The sequence below is a fragment of the Leuresthes tenuis genome, unplaced genomic scaffold, assembly GCF_036924035.1.
Source record: "Leuresthes tenuis unplaced genomic scaffold, fLeuTen1.0.hap1 SCAF_8, whole genome shotgun sequence".
Lineage (NCBI taxonomy): Eukaryota > Metazoa > Chordata > Actinopteri > Atheriniformes > Atherinopsidae > Leuresthes > Leuresthes tenuis.
Window position 1 is genome coordinate 16341745 of NW_027325362.1, and position 25001 is coordinate 16366745.

Below are 25001 nucleotides of genomic sequence, written 5' to 3' on the forward strand. Positions count from 1 at the left end.
AAATTCATTTCCACCTCCGCAAATTCCTGCTGCTGCTTGACAACAGAGGGATCTACTCCGGGCTCCTCCAGCTCCTTCAGCAGGTCCTGGCTGTCTTTGATGGTGACAATGAGAGCGCAGTGGTCACACCAGAACTTGTCTGCCAAGTCCATCACATCCAGCAGCTTTGCCTCCCGCTCCTCCAGCAAGGCTTGGATGTCGTTCCACAGGAACACCATGTGGTCCAGTTTGTCTTGTACAGCTGGAAACGAGAACAGAAGGCAAACAATAGGGTACATTGGGTACATAAGAACAGTATAAAAAAAATGTTTTTAAATGTATATGAGCTTGTACAATCCAGTGCGTGTAAACTTCAAATCCAAACTAAAATTAAGATCTTGGGCCATGTGTTTGCAGAATGCTGCTTGTTGTGATGAATGGATAAAATTCTTGTTTCTATTACACGCCTCTGAAATTTTGATGCTGTTCAGACTAACTTGTTTCCATTTTTGGAGAAAGCACTACAACTGCCAAAAGCCTTTAAATGTTTAGACGGACTTCTAAAACAACAAGAACAAAAAAGGACCTCTTTGTTGCAGAAAGACAGAAAACAAAAGACAATCCAAGAGAAACTAAGATAAAACAATAATGAGGATACAATGTGATCCCTACCTTTGGCAGATATGTCCTTGTCTGCTCCTTCTGATCGGGCGATCATCTCTTCACCTCGTTGCTTCAGCATCTCATAGGAGGGCTGCAGCTTCTCCAAATCCACAGAGACGATCTTGTTTTCAGTGATCTGCTCCTTGATCTTTTCCACCTCTACCGAGATGGACGGAGGCTGACGAAGGCGTTCAGCGATCCGTTCCAAGGACTCCAGCATGGGGTCAATTTTATCATGGAACTGTGAGGAAGAGGAAACACCTGAGTTACACATATCAGATAGTTACGTCTCTAAAAACAGTGTGAGCGGCTCCTGTGCTATACAAAGACACTTCATTCTGTCTTCATGACAGACGTTTTTGTTTGAAAGATTTCCTTGGATAGGTTAACCAACTGCTCCTCACCTGTGTAGATTTGGAGATGGCTTCATCCAAAGTGGCGGCTCTCTGTGTGACATCAGCCTTGAGTTTGGTGTACAGCTGGTCAGAGACTGTGTATTTCTCTCTGATGGGCACTCCCTCCACGGAGCTGAGTTCAAGAAGCTGAGGCCCTGTCTTATTCATTTTGTCAATGTGGGGCTTGTGCTCGGCAATAAGTTCTCGCATTTGCTGTAGGGGATATCACATATTCAGGTTGATGAATCCTTATTTGAATAAGAGTCTCATCGATCATCTTTCCATGCTGGCTTCTTACCCTGAGCTCCTCTTGCTGCTGCCTGAGCGTGTCGTACTCGATGGCGGGAGGGGGCAGCTGGCTGAAGGTGCTTAAGGTTTCCTGAAGCCATGGCCACATCTCCTCATAGGTCTCCCAGAACTGCATGGCCAGAGATTGAGCTCGCTCCAGCTGCAGACAGCGCTCTGAATTCAGCTGACTGACGGTGCCATACTTTTCCAAGAGAGCCTGGGTCTTGGCCTGATTTAAAAATGAAAAAAATACATTTTTAAAGATCTTTTAACTTACGCCCATTTTCAAATGAATAACAATCTAAAAATTGACACAAATTAAATTCACCTTCAAGACTTCTTTCTCCTCTGGGGTTTTGCTGCTCATGATGGCCTTTCCTGTTTTCACAATGTCATCCACAGCATCTTTGTGCCTCATGATGTCCATGGAGAAGCTCTGTAAAACCAGTGGAGTGAGTTTGGCTGGATGTCAGAAAACAAACCACCATGTTTACTGTACTTTGTTAAAATGACGACATCTGTCTATCCCCACACATACAGACAGACAAACACTGGGTATTATGGGCTAACCTTCTGTGCTTGGAGCTGTGCTATGGTTTGGTCCTGCTCCAGCCTGATCTCACCCATCGACAGCAACTTCCTCTCAGCCTCAGTCAGCCAGGAGAGCTCAATATCTGCGGCCTGCTCAAACTGGAAAAAGAAAATAAAGAAGAGGAATTAAATGACAAGAAAGAGACAGGGAAATGAGGAATGAGGGTTTAGTAAATTCAGTGGTTTACCTGCTGTGACTTGAGGATGTCAGCGTTGATCTGGTCGACCTGCTGGGTGATAGTGTCACAGACAGCTCTGTACCGCTCATTATCCTCAGTCACCAGCTTGTCCAAACCCTCTCGAGTGTGCCAAGGGATCAGGTCCAGTAGTGAACTGCTAAGCTCATTCAGCTTGTCCAACACAGGCTTTTGGTCTTTGGTCTCTTTTAGCAAGGCCTGAACAAGATTAAAAACAGAAAATTCTAACAAACACAAACAAGTGCCATTCTTTGCTATTTATTTCTTTATTGGAAAAAAAGGGAAAACTTACCTTCTGCCTGTTTTGTGACTGAGCCTGCTGCTCACCCACTGGCACCTGATCAGCGAAAATATTCATCTCAGCCTCTGTTTTGTCCAACCAGGCACTCAGGTCCTGATGGGTGTGCTGGAGCTTCGTGGACAGACTCAAAACCCGTTCCAAGGTCTTCAGGACACCGTCACTCATAGAATTGATCTCAGCATACTTTGTTTTTATTCCGTCCAGTTTGCCTTGGATAACGACCACCTCGTCACCTATAAATAGGAAGTAAATAATTAAATAAGAGATTGTGTTGAGTGTAGGATAGGGAGGTTGAGCATGTTGCTAGCTGGGTTGAACTTGGCTGAACCCATCATCATCAGCAAAATGGAAACACTGCATTTTTCAACACACAAAGCTCAGTACTATACAGCTCATGGTTTATTTTGGCTAGCTGCCGCAGCCAAACAGTGATGATGAGCTGGTGCTAGACAGGATCAGGTGGAGGGATATTCTTTTGTGATCGGTTGCTTTGTCCAACCTTTGACACTTCATCCTTAAACTGCACCACATTCCTGAGGATCCAAAGTCTTTGATACCAATTACTTTTTCATTTTGACATACAAAACGTATGAAGAGTTTTTGACATATTGTGTTATATTTCGTCAAAGTAAAACTGTCCATGGAATTACAGTTGCAAAAAAAAAAAGAGGAAGAAGAAAAATAAATCATGATTTTAGCGTTTTTTAAAGTTCAGATAAGTGGTTACAGAGACGGGCTATTGTCATTTTGTCTTTAAAGGGGAACTCCGGTATTTTTAAACCTAGACCTTATTTCTGGCATGAAATACGTTTATCTACTCACCAAGAACAGTTTGGCGAAAGTCGGCATCCTTCGGAAGCTATTTAGATAACTCGAGATCCATATAACGGAGTGAACGGGGCAAAGACGATGCAGCCTCTAAATAAAGCATTATCTATCTTTATTTCACCAGTACTTTAAGACTAATGAATTAACAAACGCGTACTCGTGCTCTGTTAGCACATAGACACTCTTTTGTGGCTACTTGCAGCTATAGGAGAGCTAACGGAGGGATTTCTACACACACCTCTACTGGGACAACTTCATCGACACGCATGGCTGCAGCACAGCTCAGAAATAAGGTCTAGGTTTAAAAATACCAGAATTCCCCTTTAATTCAAAAATCTAGAATTAGGTATTTAAAATGTATCTAGGCTTCCAGTCAGTAGCAAAGAACATAGAATAAATATCAAATAAGTCTTCAACTACAGCCAAAAAAGTTGTGCTACTTATTCAATGTCTAGTTTGCCTGGGATAAAGTCCACTTAATCACCTATAAATAGTAAGTAAATAATGAAATACAGTTTATCATCAGTTATCTGATTGCAAAAGTAACCAGTCACAATGGAGTAGGATGGGATCACCCAGATTTTGTCATTTACACTTCAAATGAAAAGTACAAGATTTTTTCCACTGTTGAGTTGTTCCTAAAGAAAGTGAAATACCCGTTGCTGCCAGACAGTAGTAAATCAAAACATGCCTGTTGTTTGCTTCAGCAGCTCCATCCCATTAGAGATGGCTTGGTCAACATTCTTCTTCTGCAGCTCAATATCACTTTGAAGTTTCTGAAAATGAAAACTTCAGAGAGTCACTGAGAGGGACAAGACATTCTCCAGTGCATAACACACAAATAATCAAATAAACTGAAAGATGATCGATGCAACTTCAAAGAAAAAGCATAATGGCTGGCCTGAGGAGGAGTGTATACCCGTTGTTCTGCCAGCTGTTTTTCAAGAACATCAATTTTGTAGTCCTCCACGGACACTTCGCTCAGCCTGGGGTGCACCTCGTTGAGCCAGTTCATGAGGGCCACTTCATCCTCTCCAAACAGCTGAGCATTTGCCAGCGCTTGCTGCAGCATGTCTGCTTTCCTTCTGCATCGCTCCTGGAGCTCTATGTAATTGGCCTGTGTGGTGTCCAGTTTGGACTGAACAAACTCCTTCTCGTCCACCGAGCTCAGAGATTTGAGCGTTTGACCCAGACTGACGGCCTGAAACAGGTCTTTACTGTGATTCATAACTCCCTCCTCTAAGGCCTGACCACAGATGATGGGAAACGGACCAAGAACATACGACACAAACGGAAAACATACACAAAAAACACAAAAATGAAACTGAAATTGAACAAAAAGTGAAATGGGAGATGATGAAAAGCTCAAACTTAAAGTGGCAAGTAAAATGAATAAAACTGAAATCAGCAGACCAGACGTGATTGTGATTGATATTACCTTATGCTGAGAGATTTGATCCTCCAGCTTAGATGTCTCAGTGCCAATTGGCTCAGAGTTGGCAAGGTGTTTCTCTGTGGCTGCAAGCCATTCGCTCAGTGGCTCCAGAGTCTCATGGAACTGTTGTGTGACCACTAAGATGCTCTCTAGTTGCTTGTGTCTGCCACATGCGATAAGATTTAGACATGAGAGGATCAGGAACACGGTACACTCATCCTTGTTAAACAGACAGAGCGAGGGAAAAAGCTCTGGCAATCATGTTTAATTACCATGTATACGTAACATTCATTGGATTTAGGTTAAAGACAAAAACTAAGAAAGTAAAATAATGTGAAAAAGTTGCGTGAAACACTGTTCAGTCTAACATTTTTGAAGGAATGCATATGAGTGTTTGATCAAAAGACTGGCCAGTGTAAATTCTGGTCACTACATGCTGGGGATAAACTCATGGGTAAGTCCATTAGATTAGACATTGTGTTAACTATGTCTTTTTCTTTTGTTAGTTCAAAGACAAGCCTTTGTTTACAAGAAAGCACATACAGACAATCCTATATCATTCTCTTTAAGCTTTAAGAAGAGGAAGGTAACTTCAGGAGTATAACATTCTTTGGATATTTGAAACTCTCTCCAATAATGCATGTTTTACATTACGGCCAACGTATATACGGACCTGTTTTCAGCTTTCTTAAGCAGAGCGTCCCACCTCTGCCCCAGGCATTCAATCTCTTTTGCAACCTTCTCCTTATCCACAGACTCTGCCAGTTCTGCAACCTTCCCTCCCTCCTTTTTAATCAGCTCCACAGTGGGCTTCCGGTCATCCAGCAGTCTCTGTAAGAGCTGTCAAAGGCAAACAAAGCAGGAGATTTATTGAGCACCATTGCATTTGTTCATTAAGAGAAACAGTAAATCTCACAGGCACAAATTAGGTGACCATTCAACAAAAAGTTTTTTGTACCACACTTATCTTCAACAATGGATGTCAATTAAGTAAGATTAATGGTAACGTAATTTTGAGATGTGAGGAGTAAATTAAGACAACTGACGTATATTGTTCCACACGATAAAGGCTTACTTTTTGCTCTTGTATCTGTGCTTTCACCACTTTGAATTCTGCAGAAGGAGGCTTTTGACTGGCCACAAGCTCCTCTGTGTCAGTCAACCAGCTGAGCAGGGACTCAAGCGCATCCTGGAACCTCCCACAGTGCAACAGGGCTTCATGCAGCTGCGCTGAACGTTCGGCAATCTGCAGACCACATGGTAAAAATAGATGCCACCAAGTTAAACTGCTCCTATCACAATGCAGCTATTGGCAAGAAAGAGTAACACAATACAAAAGTAAACATCAACCAGTCAAGACTGGTAATTACCTTTTTATTGAGGGTATTCCACTTTGAGTTGACACCCTCCAGGTCATCCTCAAGCTTCTTGGTGTTGGTGCCTTTAGCAGCATTCTGGATAAGGCTCTGCCCGACCGAGTTGATGTCTTGAAGCTGTGTCTGCAGTGGATCAATGTCCTGTTTCTGGAAAGTCTGAGGACAAAGGAAACAAATCAGAACAAATACTTTATACATTCTTTTACAAAGTAATCAGTCTTAAGAGGGGAAACGTGTTTGTGATCTGAAAATATTTGTCTCGTCTAATTATTATAATCCTCCAATATGCTGTTGATCTATATGTAAAGAATATAATCCAGTAATTGTTTTCTTGGACCAAAGAAAGCTTCTGATTCATCCAGTACATTTGCAATCAAAAGGTTTCATATATATAGATATAGTTTTTGTTTTCCAAAATCACCTTTATCAAAACACTGACACCAACCAGTAAAAAAGAAATACACAAAAGAAAAAGAAAGAAAACTAGGTGATTTTAATGTAGAGTTTGCAAAAAATAAAAGCCTTGACTACTGCAATGAGGTTACTCTGTTCCATCCCATTTCCAGAGATATGTTGCCACCTCATCACCTCACGTTAAGTGTTAAAAATCCAGCTGACACAAAGAACCACTGAGCTGCTGACTCAACCAGTCAGCAGCAGTTAACAGTTAACAGTTAAAGTACCGTTGTGACAGACTTTCAGGCTGAACTGATGAGCAAAAAATAATTCACCCATCATGTAATCAGATATGTAAGAATCCAACAGCTGGGAAACAGCTAATTGATTATACACGTATATCATAAAAAAAAAAAAAGAAAAATGTGTGAAAAGGAGAAATTGAGGGAGAGGCTATTTTTGGGCACCTGTGGAGAGAAATAACTCATGGGGTCCATTTCAGGGCATGCAGCAATGGCATTCAGTAAGGCCTCAATCTCGTGCTCCCCTGCATGCTGGAATGTCTGTAAACTTTTGGGCAGACAGGCTTCCAGTGATTGCAGGAACTCCTCCAACTCCTCCATGTTGTATTTGGACGCTCCCTGCTGCATAGTACATGGATTTGTTTGCTGGCAGCTCTCCGTGGGTAGAGTTACAGAGTTTCCGTATGTCTCAGGCTGTGTCACCACCACACTAACCAACTCGCAATCATCTTGAGATGAAACATCCTCCAACAGTTCAGCGGTGGACAGCTCATCGTAGTCTGTTACAGTCCGGGAACGCCAGCCTGAGCTGTCGTTTTGAGTTCTGGAAGCTGACCCCAAGGATGACCTCCCCGTGGAGTATTTATATTCTCCGTTGTTCAGCATACCCTTTTCATTAAGCCTCACCACGCCAGATTCTCTCTGTCGTGGCTCTTGAACCAAGCTGCTACTGTGGTAAAGAGGCGGCTTGTTCCTTACAGGAGAGAACGGAAAATCCTCCTGTCCTGAGCTGAGCGATCGTCCCGTTTTCAGGTCCCCGGACATATGCATAGCCTCGGAGGATGAGAGGCTCCTAGTGCCAGGCTCTGTTCTTCTGTGGGATCTGTGTGCATGTCGCTCCCTCTCTACAGATGGGCTGTACAGACCTGAGTCTTCTTCAGATGTCAGTGAGCTAGTCATACTCTGTCCTCTCCTGCCATTGATCAAGCCAGGCCTCTCTGCGCTCCCCGAACACAGAGTCCCACTGCGGCTGGCATACTCGCCCAAATTAGTGGGGGCAAAAGTCCGCCACGACCGCCGATGATGAGGATGGTCCTTCTTCTCTCCTCCCTGAAGACGTGACTTAGGCAGCACTGTATCGCTGACCCTCATTATGTTCCCATTGAGTTTAAGTCCATCAAACACCGCGCGCTCATCCAGCACTGCAGGCTTTCTTGTTCGGAGCTCAAACGAACTAGAAGCAGAGAGACCTCCATTCCCACACAGGCTGCTGAGGTCTAACGTACGGTGTGTGTAGGGTAAAGTGCCCGAGAAGTGTCGCGAAGAAAGGCTGCCCTTAGAGCCTGAGTCTATCTGCTCATTGAGCCGGACGGTGTCATAAATGGATCTCTGGGGCACGTAGCAATCATCAATGTTCAGGTCCTCCTCCTCCCCCTTCCCCACACAGGAAGGGTTTTGTCTGAGGCAATCTGGTCTGCTCAGCGGCTTGCCCATGCTAAAACAATTGTCACTTCTGACCACAAAGAAAAGATTAAGGATTTAGTGAAACCCTTTGAGTTACAGTAGGAGTTGCTTTAGTGCATCCTGAGCAATTTGATAAGGAGCATGTGGCCAATGTACATAAGCAGCAACTGTGAGTAAAATAAGGCTTCCCCTCACTTAAATAAGTTAATAAATGAGTTCTGAACATTGCTTTCACTTTTTTAAGGTTAAATCAACAAACGCTCATTAAGAGGTTCTTTAGAAAAAATGCAGCCAACATTTAGTTGATGAGAATAAAAAAAAGACTTTTAAAACAACACAGTATCAAACATACAAAAAATTCAAATAAATGCTCAAACATTATAGCAGCTTTATACTCCCAATATGGAATCAAAGTCCTGCCTTTCAATAGAGTCACCAATTCCAAAAATGTTCCTCAAGGCTTTTGTAAAAACTTAATGCCTATTCCTCTGGTCCAAAGTGCTTCTGTGTCCCTATAAGTCCCTCAGCATCCATGTGAGCTAAAGGAAAGTCCTCAGTGCAAAATGAAAATATCCGCAGACAAATCCAGCAGGCTCTAGTGAAAACTGCGGGCAGTTCTCAGAAGAGCTGGTACTCCTACATAAACAAAAAAGCCTGCCCTTCCTCTCTCATCGCTCCCCTTGCACTGACAGACAGCCTCCTGGCAGAAGGTTTCATGCCCCGCCCCCACTCATTATTCAGACAACATCTGCCACAACTCCATTTGTGCTCGGAGGCGCTACGGCACATGTTGATTGGTGGACATATGACCCTTTTTTCCCTTCTAATTCCCCCTCACTTCTTCTCAGCCCATATGACTTCACTTCTAAGCCATCCTCTGCATCCTGACACAGTCACTCACTTTCCTTTTCTTTCACCAACTGACGGAATGGGGAGGGTAATTCACAGACAAAAAATTCGACCAGCAGGCAGCAGCAGCTCTCACTGATGACATCACAGTATGCTGAAACAGATACACGTTTTTCCTTTTTTTTCTCTCATTGCCCTCTGCTTTCTTCTTGCGAACAGTTGCTGTGGAACCCGCAGATATTCTTAATTACTGTGGAATGCTGAGGGAGGCACAGGTCTCAGGTAATTTAACACCGATGGCTTTGCTAAGTGCATGACGTGCTTTTTACGTCCAAAGACTGGGGTAGTAGAAGAATAAAGGAGGACAGAAGAGATAATGAAAGGAATTTATTATTGCTTCTTGGATGTCTGCACTATAATGGCTTGGTAGCAGAACTACCCCAACTCCTTTGTTCTGCAGTGCACGCATGAGAGATGATGCAAAGAGGATGCTGGCAGCGATAAATAAGCATTTGGACCTGATTTGAAAAAAAAGGATGCTAAACCACTGAAATCTGGATTAATATTCTATACATTCTTTTAAATAAATGAATACAAAGTACTTTCCTCGACTTTCTGATTGCTGCAAGTCCCGTTGTCCCCACCGTAACACTTTATACTTTACTTCAACTCTTTGCAAACTGTTTAGAAACAGGGAATGCTGCATTTAATTTAAGCACAAAGCCAAAAGCTGATGAGTCCAAAGGTTAAAGAGAAGACATTTATTATGTCAAATGAAAGAATAAAGATCTTTCAGCAGCAGCACTTATCAGCCTCTCAAAAAAATCAGATAAAATGGATTTAGAGACAGTGAGAGCCAAATTTCAGTGAGAAAGGAGGGAAATGTGCGCTTACATTGAGCATTATCAAATCTCGCCAGTGAGGCGTAATCTTTTGTTTAAATCCTCTTGTTTTATCAGCTTGTAAATTTCAGATTATTTACTGTCTTGATATCATAGCTACAACAACACAGCTCTGATTGTTGCCATATGCAGTGTGGAATGTTCTTATTATCAGTTAATCTGAGAAAAGTGCAAAATGTCGCCACCATTTCTCAGAGCTAGAGCTGACAGGTGGATCAAAACCAAAAATCATTTTACCATCATACTTGGTCAATTTCTTAAAGCTAACGCCACTGAACATTTGGCTTTTTGATATGACCTGACTTTTCAAGCATTCAAAAATCTTTGGCTAATTCATTTGCTATTATTGGATTTAATTGCTCTGTATAAAAATTAAAAAAACAGACACTTTTATTTAGAAGATGGCTGAATACTCCAAGTATTCTTATGTTACCTTATGAAACTTTTGATGAGTGGAAAACTCAACACAAACGCCTTACAGCAAGATGATGTATCTACTTGTACAGAAACTGGCCCGTAGAAGTTTCATGTTTCACTTAAGCAACAATGCGTCATGAAGCAGAGAGTGAGCAACAATACATAGTTTTGGTGACATTTATCATCACCATCAATGAACTGAATTAGCTATAGTATGAATCAGAGGGAAGAAATTCTTTTAGAAATGCAAGAGACACTGATGTAACGTCTGAGCAGTGAGAGAAGACGCCCACGCTGACCCCCAATAGTGTTGAGTCACTAAAACTAACCTTTATAGTACACACGAAGACATACATACGCCAGGACTTCTCCGGCAAAACTCATGCGAGAAACAGGATAAACACATGAAGTCTCTTTCAAAACTTCACCTAAAATGGTAACAGAGCACATGAAAGGGACGAATCCAAGCACTGTCTTTCTCTGTTTATTTCTTTCTCACTGGCTGCTATTGAAGCCCACTTATCTACTGCACAAATAGTCTGATACTCGGAACATAAAGCTGAGGATGTCCAAGTCATGTAAAGGTTTCACACTGCAGCTAAAAAAAGAAAGAATTAAATCAGCAATACTGACATGCTGCTTGTAGCAATCGTCGGCCTGGTCAAGCATTGTCACAAAGAGGACTTTCCATTAGCAGCTGAGGCTGAATATGCCCTCTCAACCCAGAGTGCTGACAGGACAAAGACTTGGTCTGCACCATGACAACACTGCTGCTTAGCAACAATTTGAATCAATCACTTCTTTAATAGTTACCCTACAACCCAAACTCTGCACAACAAGCCGGCACCTCCAACCCCCTCTACACCAATGATATTTTAATCCATGCATGTGACATGTAGGTCTGGATGTAGCCCTCCTACATGATCGCAGAACCCCCATTGATTGACAAAAAAAAAAATCCTTTGACCCATATCTTATGATAGTCATCTGCCTATACACAGATGTTTGCATTGTTTCATTGCAATACAATCTAATACTACAAATGAAGAAGCATTTCATAATTTCACCTCCCGATATATAGGTTAATCCTCTGGTGGATAACTCCACAGGAATTTATGAGCTTTTAAAACATTTGGCATCTGTTAACCTTGCTAATGGCAAACCAATGTTTTATCCCAAACTGATATCAACAAAAGCATCCCTGATTTGATAAACATTATTGGAAGGAACGCTAATTACACAGTTAGGAAGATGTGAGACATTATATGTAAAAAACGTTTCACTTTAAACACAAACGTTCCTAAATGCCTAACACAAAAGTCTAAAGGAATAAGGCACAACTTTTTAGATCATGTTTATTGGCATGTGCTGCACTGCGGCGTCTATACATTCTATTAGTCATATCTATTGAAGTCCTTTTCATAAACGTATTTCTTTCATATTTAAAACCCTATACTGAAGCACATGCAGTATGAAAAATCGGAGAGTGGTTACATAAAAACTACTTTCTGTGAATAATCGGATTTAACTCCTTTACCATTAAATCAACAGTAATCAAACAGTTTATTCACTAGTGTCCAAGTAAAATAAATTAAATAAATAGATAAATAAATAAATAAAGAAAAAAAAAATCAGACAGACAAAATAACACATTAAAGAACAACTACGTGGGTGTTAAGAGATCAGGATGCAGGCTCAGCTTCATTACTGAATCAAGTGACACCCTGCTGGCAACCACCTGGCTTTGCCTCTCTGTCCCACTTGTCCCATCACTGCACATGGACCCCGGCTCTTTTGTTAACACCAGATGCCCTAAATGAATTCACAGTCCCCAGAGGATTGCAATGTATGTAATAAGAGTGCTGAGTGAAGAGCCTGATAGTAGACAATCATTGTGTGGTATCTTAAATGTTATTTGGGGGTTTGCAAATGTATGGAAAAATGACGACAGATTTTAGGCTGGGATGTTTTACATGAAAATAAAAAGAGCTTTTTACAGTAACTGTCCATTTGAAAAGCAAGGGTGGGACTTGATCCACGAATGGGGATTTTCAGGCTGGGAATATTTACTTTTACTTAGTCAAATTGAAAATCTGAAACAGAATGGTATGTGTGCATTGGCCTTTTTTTATTTTTAATTCAACAAAAAAAAAAAACCTTCCTGGAATCAGTTTTAAAGTTGCTATTAACTGAGATGATCAATTATTTCAATATGGTGTAAGATATGTGCATAGAGAGCCAAAACTGGCAAATAAAAAAGGAAGCGTAGCCAACACTGGTACAGACTACTAAGAAAACATGGTTATATGAAATATTCACATTAATTCCACAATAAAAGGTCATTTGTGTTGACGCTTCACAAACAGTGATTTAAAGGAGTTAATACAATAAGCATTATTTTCATTGCCGATGTTTGAAGTGAGTTTCATGGAACTCGTACTTGAATCCAGGTGTCACAACAGCCATAAATTCATTTTAGCCACAAAATTAAAATAATTTTCAAACTGTAATCAGCATACCTTAAAGGCCTCAAGCTGTTGGTTGATCACATCTGTCTCCATGCCGACTGCCTCCTGGGATGCTTCCTTGTCCACAGCTCTGCAGAGTTTCTCTTCCGCTTGATGGAGTTTACCATAAAGCTCCTCCAGCTTGGTGAGAGTACTCTGCACCTGAACCTCTCTCCCCTTGGCTCGGTCTAAGAGTTTGCCAGACTGCTTACTCAGAGCATCCAGATCCCTCTTCAGGCCCATGAGGTCAGGTGACGATTCGGACTCCAGCATCTTCTTACAGCTGTCTCCAGCATTGGCCGTGTTAGCCATCAGTTCTTGCAGCTTAGCAACAAAACGCTGAATGCTGTCCTGTTGGTCTTTAAGGGTGGCCAAGTCCAGATCCACAGGAGACATGCTGTCCAGTTCATCATCCAGCTCTGTGAAATGGGCAAACATCTCACGGATACTGTTTTGGAACTGTCCAATCCCCTGCAGTTTACTCTCCAATACTTGACATGTTTCCTCTAGTTTCTTGTTTAGGTCGCTGTAGTCTTTTTCTATGCTGTCCGACTGCAGCAAGAGGTCTGTCACTCCCTCAGCATCTGGAACATCTACAACAAGGTCCTTAGCCAAGGCCTTCATATGCTCCACTTGGTTCTGCACACCTTCTAAACTCTTATGCTGGGCTTTGATGTTGGTTAAGTTCTTGTTGCTATGTGCCTGCACTCCCTGTGATTCAAAGGAATCCACCTGCTTCTTAGCTCCTTCAAGCTGACTCTTCGCCTCTTTGTAGGAATCATTAAATTCTTTAACAGTGTGTGAGATCTTTTCCAGGGACTCCCTTTTGCTTTGCAGACCCTCCACTAACTTTTCCACTCTTTTACCAATGGCATCTTTCTCTTCTTTTACAGCTTCAGTGTCTGTGTTGGCCACCTCGACAAGGCTTTCTGCAGCTGTGTTGAGCTGCTCCACCAGCCCTCTGTGTTTGTCGACATCCTTCTGGAGTGCTTTCACTTGAGATAAAGAGCTCTCTACAGCAGCAGGATCAATGGCGAGTTTAACTCGGCCCTCACTAGCTTCACAATCCTGAATCCACGAGCTCAGCTTCTCAGCATGCTCCTGATACTTCTGAGATTTCAGCAGAGCAGCCTGAAGTTTACCAGTTTGCTCTGCAGAGCTCCTCTTCACTTCATCCCAGTTGGAAGAGAGGGTAGTGAGCTGTCCCTGTAGAGCCAACTTTTCAGCACCATCAGTACTGTGCAGAAGCATCTCTCCTTCTCCAATGATTGTATTGTAAACTTCCTCTTGCTCCTTGACAGCCCTTGAGAGTTGACTGTTCTCCTCTATGGTTTGCTGCAGAACGTCAACTTTGGCAGAGATGGACAGGGGCTTAGACTGATCCTGGAGCTTCTCACCCAACCACGACTGGAAGTCTTTGGAGGTTTGATGGAACTGCTGAGAGCTGGCAAAGGTTGAGTTCAACTGCTCGATCCGTTTTGCTAAAACAGACAAACACGGGGATTACAAAGTGAATTGCTCGAACACCTTTTGAGCACAAAGTGGAACCAAAAGAAAAACAGGAATACTGTTACAGATCACTTTTCTAATGCACATCTCTAATGAGCAATTCTTGATAAAAAGAAAGTCTTAAAACAACTTTACAATATGACAGTTATATGGCAGTAATAGTAACTGCAGCAGTTTAGACAGTTTAGACACTGGCACTGCAGTGACTCAGCACAAAAAAAAAAAACATTATTAGATTATTCTAAAAGACCAACCTGCTTTATCTTCCAGTTGTTTAAAAGGCCTGCTAACACTCTCCAGCTGCCTGACTAGATCTGCTTTAAGATAATCCTCAGTCACCATCGCTGAAAGCTCTGCATTGATGGCTTCAGCCTGCTTCAGCTTCTTCTTCTCTTCTCTCAGCTGAGCTGAAATATTCTGGACGTCCTCTAACTGCTTCTTCACAGCATCAGGCTGAGTGCTGTTTGTGTGATGGTTAGTGAGCTGATTCTCCAGCTGAGTGGCAGTATGACTGAGGCTCCTCAGTAACTCCTGGAACTGCCCAGTCTTCACCACCGCCTGGTCAATGAGGCTGTCTCTCTGGTCCAGCTGTCCTGTGAGGCCTTGCCACTTCTGGGTGACTGCAGCAAGCTGCTCCTTCACCAGCTTCCCACTTGAAGGCTCCTGGTTGGCTGATGAGCTTAGGAGGGCGGAGGCTGCTTCCTCAAGTTGCTCATATTGTGGTTTGCGGCTCTTGAACTCATTCTGGAGTATCTGGAGTATAAGGAAAGAGAAAAGTTGAAGATGAACATTGCTTAGAAACACTGGATGTAAAAATGCTAAATTATTTCTAACATCTTGCACCCTGCTAACCTGAACTTGTTGCTTTTGCATTTTAAGCATGTTTGGGTCTATAGAGAGGGGTCCAAGGACACTCATCATCAACTCCTTCTCTGAGAGCCACTGGCCAAGCTGCAGCTCATTTGTTTGGAAGATGTCCAGATTCTTGTTGGACTGTTCAAGGTGCTGCTTCCTCTCCTCCACAGAGCCACTGATTTCTCCCCAGGCTTCATCTAAACAGGACAACAAAACAATCACACCGGTCTGCATTAGTCAGCACACACCTTTTTGACCTTTGTCCCACTGTTCTTCTCCCACTGTGCAGGACTTGGAACCACAAATGTGCTAATTTGGTGGAGCAGAGAGCTAGTAGAGAGACAGGCTCACATTCTGTTAACATGTATGTATGTGTGCATTGCAGTTTTAGACAAGCTAGACATCAGGATTACAGTATGTCTAATATTTCTCATAAACCTTCAGTCAAAGATCATTGCCATATGATACATAACTATGGTCAGTGAGCCTTAGCAACTTCTGTCAGTGACGGTGACATAAATTTTCCACGGCCATCTGGAGTCGACACTTTTGCACGTACCTATCTCTGCCAGCATCTGCTTCCATTTCGCTGCCTCAGGGGAGTTTGGATGGGTTGTAATCAAGCCCAGGAGCTTCTCTCTGAGCTTCTGGAGCTGCTCCTGCCTTTGCTTCATGCCATCTTCAAATGCCTGAGAGTACCACACACATAATAAACGCAGAGTCCAACCACTGAAAAGGACATTCGCATAACCATCTCATTCACAGTAGAGCAAAGTCAGCATGGGCTGATTACATTTTTGGCACAAAATCTAACATAACAGTTCATTTAATGAGTAAAAACACATCTGTACCTTCTGCTGTTCAAGTTGTGTTTTCACAGAATCTTTCTCGGTGGCTGCATTGTTCCAGGAAGCGGCAGTCTTTTTCATGTCCCTCAGCCATGACATCATGTCTTCCGTCTCGTTTTGGGCCTCTTTCACCTTCTGCAGCAAACCACTCAACTGCTCTTCTCGACTCTTGAGTGTTTCGCCGAGGTTTGTGTATTCTTCACTGATGAACGACATGTTCTGCTGGATTCCCATCAGCTCTGTGGGCATCAAAAATAAATCCATCAAGTTTTCGTAGCAGGACTTTGTAATCAGGCTCGAGTAATAACATTATCATTACAATGAGTCACTGTTAATGTATTAGCCTTATGGCACAATATATTCAGAATATGAATGGCTAAATTATCATCAATGAATGTTACTGAAGTTAATATAAAAAATAGAAAATACAGAAATATAGAAAAGACCCTGGCGTAAACGCTTTTTATGACCAAATTCTTTCTGAAGTGGCATAAATGAGTATTTATTAAGGGAACTTGTGCATGCCACATAAATCAAAAAGAAAGGAATGTAGAGAATACATCCTTCACGAAAGCCCATTCTACAATTCACAGTATACGGAAAGTGTCCCAATCAGCACCAAAATGGAATTTTTCTGTTTCATGGAATACCACTTTGTAGAGTTGCATGAGATTCTTTTTTCTTTTTCTAACATCATGTCAAACCCATGTTTTATTCATGGACAGGTGTCTATCATCACACTGAAATAGGTTATTTCAGTGTTATTTCAGTTATTTCAACTAAAAACTCACAGTGTCTTTTTTTATATTTGCTCCCGTAATTCAAACATTCATATTCTGAACATGGGAATTTTTCAAAAACTGTCATTTCAGAGGCACAAAGCCACCACACCACACCATTACTGTGCACCACAAACTGAGTTTTTACTAAGCAGCATCCACATCCACACTTTGGTTACCTTTACTGGTTAGGTAGGCATGGCTTGCTGGACCACCACCATTAGTAAGAGCTAATGCAAAGACATAAGACAAAGCGTCAAGAGCAGGGACACTGACAAGCTTTACTGGCAGCAGAACTTTCCATGATCTCTAATGGTTAGTGATAATACAGTACTACGAGTGAGCCAAAACAGCATGCCTCCCATTCCACCAACCCATTCTGTTTCATGACATTAGGTCTGCTGATGTTTACCTGACTTGTTAGAGGTCTTAACCCTGGCAGGGGATGTAAGGAAAGTGATCAGGCTGCACAGTGCTGATCCTTTACTGTGCAGGTCCTGAACAGCTGGGCCTTTGGATGTCCATTCATCTAATAACCCCTGATGAAAGATTAATCAGATACATACACTGTAGAAAGGAGGCGGCTGGTATTTATAGCACATGAAATCAAAAAGCTGACTTCTTGAACTTTATGTTGGAACTTTGCTTTTAACATGTTAGCATTTACTTATGTGATGCTTACTGTAACATACTTTGATGAAAAGAGTTTCTTTGTTAGACATAGTGTTTCTCTTCTAGACCTGTCCTATATAAACACTTACCACTCATCTGTCATTAGCTGGCAAAGAAAGCACGTTGGGATAGAGGGGAGTTAAGGGAGGACAGGACTACTATCTTTTAAAGAACACTTTCTTCTATCTCTTGCAACACACACACACACAAAAGTCTGCGTCAGATATGAAGCATCATCTGTGACTTCTGTTCCAGCATTTTAAGTACAGTTAAATCAAACATATGTAGAAATAACACTGTCTCTGTAATATGCTATTTATTTATCCAATGACTCACGGTGACTATCTGCAGGTCCTTCTCCAAAGTTTTCTCACTGCTGCTCTGCTGAGCTGCAGGTACTTTGTCATTGGTCTCCTCCAGCCACTTGGTGAGCGAGCTGGCTGCAGATCTGAATTCGCCCAGCTGGTCCTGACAGGATGATAGCTCTTCTTCCCTAAAGTAGACAAGAATATCAGTCACAGCGTACATCCATTGTTACATCACCAAGTCAATGCAAGCACTGATCCTAGACTTACTTTTCTTTGACTGTATCTTTGAATGTGCTGAAAATATTTAAGATGTTGTCCATCTTGCTCTGAAGCTGAGCTTTGTTTCCATCAGGGCTTATTTCAGATAGCTGCTTGGACAGAGTCTGCAGCTTCTCAATATCACTGGCATTTTCAGCCATCTCTGCTTTAGTGTTCTACAGTGAAATGAAAACGAAACGTAAATTTACAAAGACAAAACATACTGAAAATATAGAACTGATCGTGTTAATTCTATACACTCACCTGCATTAGCTGAGACAGTTCGCTGAAAGTCTTCCCAGGCCCATCTGTTTCGTGCAGATCCTGCGAACGCTTCCCGATAAACTGCTGGACTTTATCTGCAATGTTCTCAAACTGTTCGACTTTTTCTTTCAGCTGCTCCAGTTGAGAGACTTTCTGCTTGTGCTTATCACAGGCATCAGTGAAACGCTGGGAGAGAGTGTCCATCTTAGACTGCAGAAGCGTAGCTGCGGAGGGATCTGCTGTCTCCACAAACTTCAAAACCTTGGCCTTCATGGCTAAGATGCTGCTCTGTCGACCAGCGATGTCCTGCTCTAATGCCTAAAAAGAATGGCAAATCGCAAACTTTTAACATATAGACTCAAAGGCAGAACAGAGTCGGTTTGAAAGCAATCAGACTGCTGAGATGATGACAAGGAAACCTACTGCTTCCTTGCTGAGAATATCTCCAATAGATGCAGAGTCCAGCGGTATTTGCTCTTTCTCTTTCACACTGGCCTCCACTCCCTCCATCCATGTCATCATCTCATCTAAACCATCCTGGACACTCATAGAGCGTGTCAGTGTGATCTGCAGTTTCTCATTTCGATCACTCACAGACTTGGAGAGGTTATCATAGCGCTCCACAACGTCATCTGCAATACAGAGACAAATTAGGGTCTTTTAAAAGCAGAATCATTTCTTACAGTGTGGTAAAGAGAACTTCTGTATAACCTGAATTGGTAATTATGAGTTTGTTGCTGATGATAATGTTGGGTAGAGTAGGTAAAGTCAGGTAGTTTTTGGTTGAATGCAAAACATTTAAGTGTTGGCCACGAAACCAGTGACTAGAAGAACTGAAACATAAATAAGACCCTCTAAAATATTGATCGCTTAAAATGTTAGAGATGAAACAGAAGACTCTTATTAGAATGTTGACACAATGTGCTTGGTTATAAACTACCCACTGGTGTAACGAGTTGCTTAGCTTGTAATCTGTAAGACTACTGCATGAAGTTTGCAAACAGCAAACTGCACTCGAAGATAACTTGATTTGACCATGTGCTATCTTTTAGATTCTTTATTTGAACTAGCTACATCGTATTACCAGTAATTGAGTGTCACTTCAGTCCTGAGATATTATGTACAAAAAGCATGGTGTTCATCTCACTCTGATGTTTTCTCACCTACTGTCTCCTGGATCTCATCTGAGTTGCACAGCAAGTTTCCCTCAGATGTTACCAACGACTCAGCTGTTTTACGTAACGTGTCAACAGCAGTCTGATGTCCCACCATCTGACCTTGTAAAGCCTGCAGTTTAGTAAAAACAAGGGTTAAACAAAACTCAAACCTTAACCTTAACCTGCAGAAATAAAATTCACTTGTGTTATTCCACAAATATAACTATTCGCACTGACCTACATTTGCAGAAAAAAATGCTAAGAGTTTCTGCACTGTTTTTGTAATTTAAGGCCAACATGTTGTGTTCCCTGGTAGGCTCAAAGGCGCCTCTTATCTGCACATATCTATGCTGTAAGTCACTACCTCCTAACAGAGAAATGCTTGAGCTAACTGCAGCCAAAAACTTTGACAGAGACAATTCCATCAGCCTGTTCTCGTATCCTTTTGGAGGAGTATGTAAGCTACAAATAACCAGAGTCAAACTATTCACATGTGGGTTTAAATTTGAATCACAGAGCCAGAAATAGCTTGGCTGTACTTTAGTCAGTGGAAACACTGTATAAGGTAATACAGGTCTATTGTGCCATGACCTTACAACCCAGTCAATGCTCCAAGATCGACACGTGTTACCTCTAAATACAGCTGTTCTTGATGTATTAATTTCAAGAATTCATAGCTCAACATCCAGTGAAGTATACACAGTGTTGATGGACATTATTCTAAGAACAACATCAGTCAGGTTCAGAAGAGAACGATCAAATATCACCTTGTAGAATGTGAATAATGTTCAACATAAACCTGAGCTTTTCAAAACACAATTCTTAGGTGGGATTCTAAGGCTGGCCCTAGTCATGTTTCTTGCCTTGGTCTCCTCGAGCTGTTTCTGTAGTGTTTTTGGGTCAGCTGCTATGGCCTCCGATTGCTGCTTTCTTGCCTCCTCCTCGGAGCTGTTGAGCCACTTCAAAAGACCACTGCTCGAGTCGTCATACTTTTTGTATTTGTCAACCACTTCTCTGAGGTTGTTGCCAAGCACGTTGCACTGAAACAAAGAAAATCCCATTTACTTGAGCCTTCAGCGACATTATAACTAAATACACAAGCTCAAAACATGGAGATAACAAATACTGTCAAATGTAAAAGCGTTACTTTATCGATAGAGGATGCTTTAATGAGGTATTACATAGACAAATGCCACCACCTAGAGGCTAAACGTAGCAACTGCAACCAGCTTCCATCTGTTCGACAGAAGATTAAATACCTGTGAATGCAGTGTTTTGTATCGACTGGCTGCTGAATCCAATTTATCCTTGACAGCAGAGCAGGTCCCTGAAGTATCCACATGCAGCTGAGCATTCTTAGCCACAGGATCAGCCAAACCACATGCTTTAGCAACATCCAGAACTTTCTGTCCTGAAATGGTGATAAAGCGCAGGTCCCCTTTGTGGGAAATCACGTCCTCTGAGAAGCTTTTCTGTCGCAGAAGCTTATCCCTCAGGATATTGAGGGAGCCTGCAGGAGCTCCCAGCACCTCGATCTCTCCTTCGGCCTGCCCTAACCAGCCTTCAAACTCCTCACAGTCATCCTGGAACTTCTTAAGCTCTTCCTGGACACACTGCACCTGCTTCATTTGCTGTTCAGCCTGAGTCAGCGAGGCCTCATAGCGCTTCTTCAGGTCTTGGATGTTTTTCTGAAGTGCCTCCTTCTCCTCAGGAGACAGCACATTAGCTTGTTTTTCAAGAAGAGCCTGAGCAGACTGGGTGGCCATGATCAGATCCTGCTGCTGGGACAGAATCTCCTGATGATGGGCCTGTGGAAAACAATAGCTAATTTTCAGTGTTACTGTTCAAACATTTAAGAATCAATTCCTCTTTACCTATGTTGTAAACCTAAATTCATGTCTATTCAATACTAATAAACTACAATATAACCATATCTATTTTTTACATTTTGCATGACCTTTACCTACTCTTCACATGTGTGTTTCAAGTATATTTACCCTTGCACAGTCGTTGACATTTTCTCTTTAACATATCTTGAAACTGAATGCGGAATATATGATTTTTATCAAACAATTTCTGTATTTTATCTCTACTTGTGTCTTTAATCTTTATAATATCATCACAATGACTTTGTAGAGGTAATGTCCTGTGTTTAATATAAATGTGTGATCTGTTCAGTTTGTATGTAAAGTATGAAGAAGTATGACAAAAGTATGACAAATGGACATTTTTAGTGACAAACCAACAATACCTTGACCCTGTCATACTGCTTATCAAGGTCCAGGGAAATGCTGTTCTCGCCTCTGGCCTCTCTGCCAAGATCCTTTTCAGAGGTCTGTAAAGCGTTTCCATTGGCATCATCAGCCTCGCCTGTCAGTCCCTTGGCTGAGGTTTCCTCTGGCAGGTTTCCATTCTCTTTACTTATATGGTCGGTTTGATCCAGACAGCTTTTGTTTTCATTCCCTATGTTGGATATCCAGTCCAGAAGACCTTCAATTTTGTTCTTGCTCTCTTCAAGCCGTTCAACAGCTGCTGCCTGCACGAACAGACCACATATTAGAAATATTGATTCACTTTGTCATATACTTTAACATATTTTTACAGACAGCACGCATGGAGGTAGTATGAACCTTTTCACTCTCTTGTTTTATGGCTGTTGTAACAACTTTCTCCAAATCTTTCCTGGACTCTTCTGCCCGCTGATTGATTAGCGTAGCTTTGCTTTTAGCCTCTTCCAACTTGCTCTCAATCATAGCGATCTGATCTGGTGTCAGCTTGCTGCGGTTCTCCTCCAGAAACTTTTTGGTGCTGGTGATCACCTCATTCAAAGCGCTGGCATTTGTCAGTACATCTTTTTGCAGAGCCTTGTGTTCACACAGGGATCAAATAAGTTCTTAATTTAAGGACAAATCGGGAAATATATGTAGCAGATATTTTAATTTTTGTTAGGCAAAGGAAACAATATTAAACCTGATGCTCCTGCTGGTACTGTTGCAGGTCTGTGACATTCTCAGCGCTCTCAGCCTGCTGCTGATGACCAATCAGTCGATTCTCAGTCAGGGTGAGACTGTCGCACACTTCCTCCAGTTTCTCGGTAAACTCCTTGTGTCTCGCCAATAAAGACTGACCAAAACAAAACAAAACAAAAAAAGAGCTGATTTTACCATTGACAACAATATACATGTGAGTGATCACATTTGCATCCAAAATTAGTAAAACTCACTCAGAACAAACATACATAAAAAAAAAAAAACGGACAACAGTGCTCACACAAAAAAATTTCTTATTGTCTGAGATGCTGAATTGATACTTGGAAGCAGTAATATCAAAGTAACATGCAAAATCTGACACAGACACATTTCTCTTCACCAAAGGATCGTACAAATCCAGTATGCTGTAAACATGCTTTTTTTTGCATTTGCCAGTTTGCTCTCATGGCGGTATCAAGCACAGGAGGATTTTTTTTTTTTAGAGTGTTAGTGGGTTTGTTGTGTGTGGAAATGTTGAAACACGGGAGGTGCATTTTGTTCACTGGAGTCTTGAGGTCTGTAGAATACAAACGGCACAAAGGTTAGTCTGCAGCAGTGGTCAAGCACTTGATCATGCAATGCTGTTATTTCTCTGAATATGAAGGATTTTACAGAAGAATGAGCCAAACTCAACCCGAGTATGGAAACCATCAAATCCGAGTAGAATTCAGTGAATTAAAGAAACTTAAAATGCTAAAAAAGTCTGCAGAATATGTATATTAAGATTTTTTTAATGGTATTTTCTAAAATAACTATGTCATTTTCATAGAAGTTAATCTAAGTTCTGACTTTTAATGATGCACAGGACTATGGTAATGTTGAATATATCAAATACATAATAGGACATGTCAGGTATGCAAACTTATTTCAATAAAAAGGGCAGATGAGAAAATAAATGTAAAAACAAAAGAATGTAATGACCTGAATATTATCTGATCAATATATTTGACTGAAAATAGTGCAAACACAAGGTAGCAGATGTTTAGATCATTTTCATTGGTTCTCTAACATTTTTTTGCTGCATCCAGAGATTTCTGAAGAATCTCACTCATGATATAATTTACAAAAGAAACGCTGAAAACGCCAAACTCTTAGAAAGTTTGAATTCAGAATATTGAAATTGTTGAAGCATTTGCTCATTCTGTCTTTTTTTTTAATTTATTTAACTTTTCCAGTCTTTCGTTGCCCCTTTCTCATCTTTTTTGAAACATGCCGCTCCTTAATTAGCACACACTGTTAAAAAAAAATTATCATAACAAAAACGATAAAATCATTAAATAAAAACTATTTCTGTTTGTTGTGTTGTCCTTACTCATTTCTATGAAATAGCTCAAATTCTTTGTAAATCACTGCTTCTTTTTTTTTTTGGTAACAGGGTTTTGTTCATAACATATCCACAGACAGACCTTCTCCTGATTTTCTCTCTCTGTGGTGTCCAGGAGGACATCCAAAGCACTCCTCTGCATAATGAGCCTTTCTGTGTGGTCCCTGAATGCTCGCTGCGTGGTGGTGAGGAACTTGAGGAGGTAGCTGCTCTGAGCTGGACTCAGAAACTGAGTGTGCTCAGAAATGAAGCACTGGATATCAAATGTGACATCCTCTAACTTGAGCCTGGCTTCTTTTAGCAGACTGTCCTGGAATGACAAAAATATGTAAATATGCTTTGAAATATTTTTCTCTACTCGATCACTGTATCTCTGCTCCTTTGTGCTTTTACTTTAAAGATACCTTGTTGTGCTGACTCAAATGTTTCAGTCCGTCCACGTTACATGTGTTCAAATCCACATCCAACATCTTGGAGTTATCTTGTATGAGGCCTGAAAGTTCATTAAGATCACTGAGATGTTTCTGGTATGCTGACTCCAAGTGTGCCTGAAATCACAGTTAAAGTTGTTAAAGAGGTTGATGCAAGTGTTGCACCATTCTTTGTTATTATCTTATCAACTATTGGAACACAGACCTTTCCCACTTCCATTGCTTGGATCAGGGAGCTACTCCTTTCTGCACACATCTGGGAGACAGCAGTAAAATTTGGCTCCAACTGCAGGTATGTGGAGGCCAGATCTTGTTGGATTTGTCCAGGAATGTGCTCATCGGCAGAGTTTAGGAGCTGTTTGGCTTTCTCCATATCTGAAGTCAGAACACCTCCCAGTCTAGAAAGTTCAGACTCTAAAGACTGAATAAAAGATAAATTTGGTCAGAAATGACTGAGTATATAAAAAAAAATAAAAAATAAAAAATGAAACAAGGAATAAGTCAAAAGCTGAGAATATAAATTATAGTTTCATTTTACCCCAATTGATTTCAGGTGTTAATATCTAACCTGGCATTCCTCTGTTTGCATCTTCAGTTCTTCCATGTTGTTGCCCACAGGTGTTTGCATTAAAAGATCTTTTCTGACATCTTCTAAAACATCAGCATGATCTTGCAGTCTCCCAACACACTCCAAATAATCCTGGATGGTGAAAATCTGTGGGAAAATAAAACACAGT

At 41.4% G+C, this 25001-nt stretch overlaps 1 protein-coding gene across 18 annotated transcripts in view; it reads right to left on the reverse strand.

The window, feature by feature from the left end:
• Positions 1-25001, reverse strand: part of dst (dystonin) — a 97952-nt gene that overhangs the window by 17095 nt on the left and 55856 nt on the right. For 12 of the 18 annotated variants that reach the window (XM_072391122.1, XM_072391118.1, XM_072391121.1 and 9 more), the window contains 31 exons: positions 22451-22603; positions 22111-22344; positions 21732-22016; positions 20740-21288; positions 20344-20520; positions 19487-19610; positions 18747-18955; positions 18324-18641; positions 18069-18235; positions 17830-17986; positions 17234-17360; positions 17001-17051; positions 16046-16281; positions 15754-15883; positions 15192-15391; positions 14594-15092; positions 12843-14311; positions 6048-6209; positions 5753-5923; positions 5351-5517; positions 4681-4840; positions 4162-4488; positions 3934-4018; positions 2406-2647; positions 2105-2311; positions 1896-2015; positions 1654-1761; positions 1336-1554; positions 1047-1250; positions 652-883; positions 15-241 (listed from right to left, as the gene is read on the reverse strand). In XM_072391122.1, coding sequence (XP_072247223.1) covers positions 15-241; positions 652-883; positions 1047-1250; positions 1336-1554; positions 1654-1761; positions 1896-2015; positions 2105-2311; positions 2406-2647; positions 3934-4018; positions 4162-4488; positions 4681-4840; positions 5351-5517; positions 5753-5923; positions 6048-6209; positions 12843-14311; positions 14594-15092; positions 15192-15391; positions 15754-15883; positions 16046-16281; positions 17001-17051; positions 17234-17360; positions 17830-17986; positions 18069-18235; positions 18324-18641; positions 18747-18955; positions 19487-19610; positions 20344-20520; positions 20740-21288; positions 21732-22016; positions 22111-22344; positions 22451-22603 — 7716 coding nt within the window. Of the gene's footprint in view, positions 1-14; positions 242-651; positions 884-1046; positions 1251-1335; positions 1555-1653; positions 1762-1895; positions 2016-2104; positions 2312-2405; positions 2648-3933; positions 4019-4161; positions 4489-4680; positions 4841-5350; positions 5518-5752; positions 5924-6047; positions 6210-12842; positions 14312-14593; positions 15093-15191; positions 15392-15753; positions 15884-16045; positions 16282-17000; positions 17052-17233; positions 17361-17829; positions 17987-18068; positions 18236-18323; positions 18642-18746; positions 18956-19486; positions 19611-20343; positions 20521-20739; positions 21289-21731; positions 22017-22110; positions 22345-22450; positions 22604-23915; positions 24144-24237; positions 24382-24469; positions 24686-24832; positions 24980-25001 lie in introns of all 18 variants that reach the window. The other 6 variants (XM_072391128.1, XM_072391132.1, XM_072391130.1 and 3 more) reach the window with 3 other exon arrangements.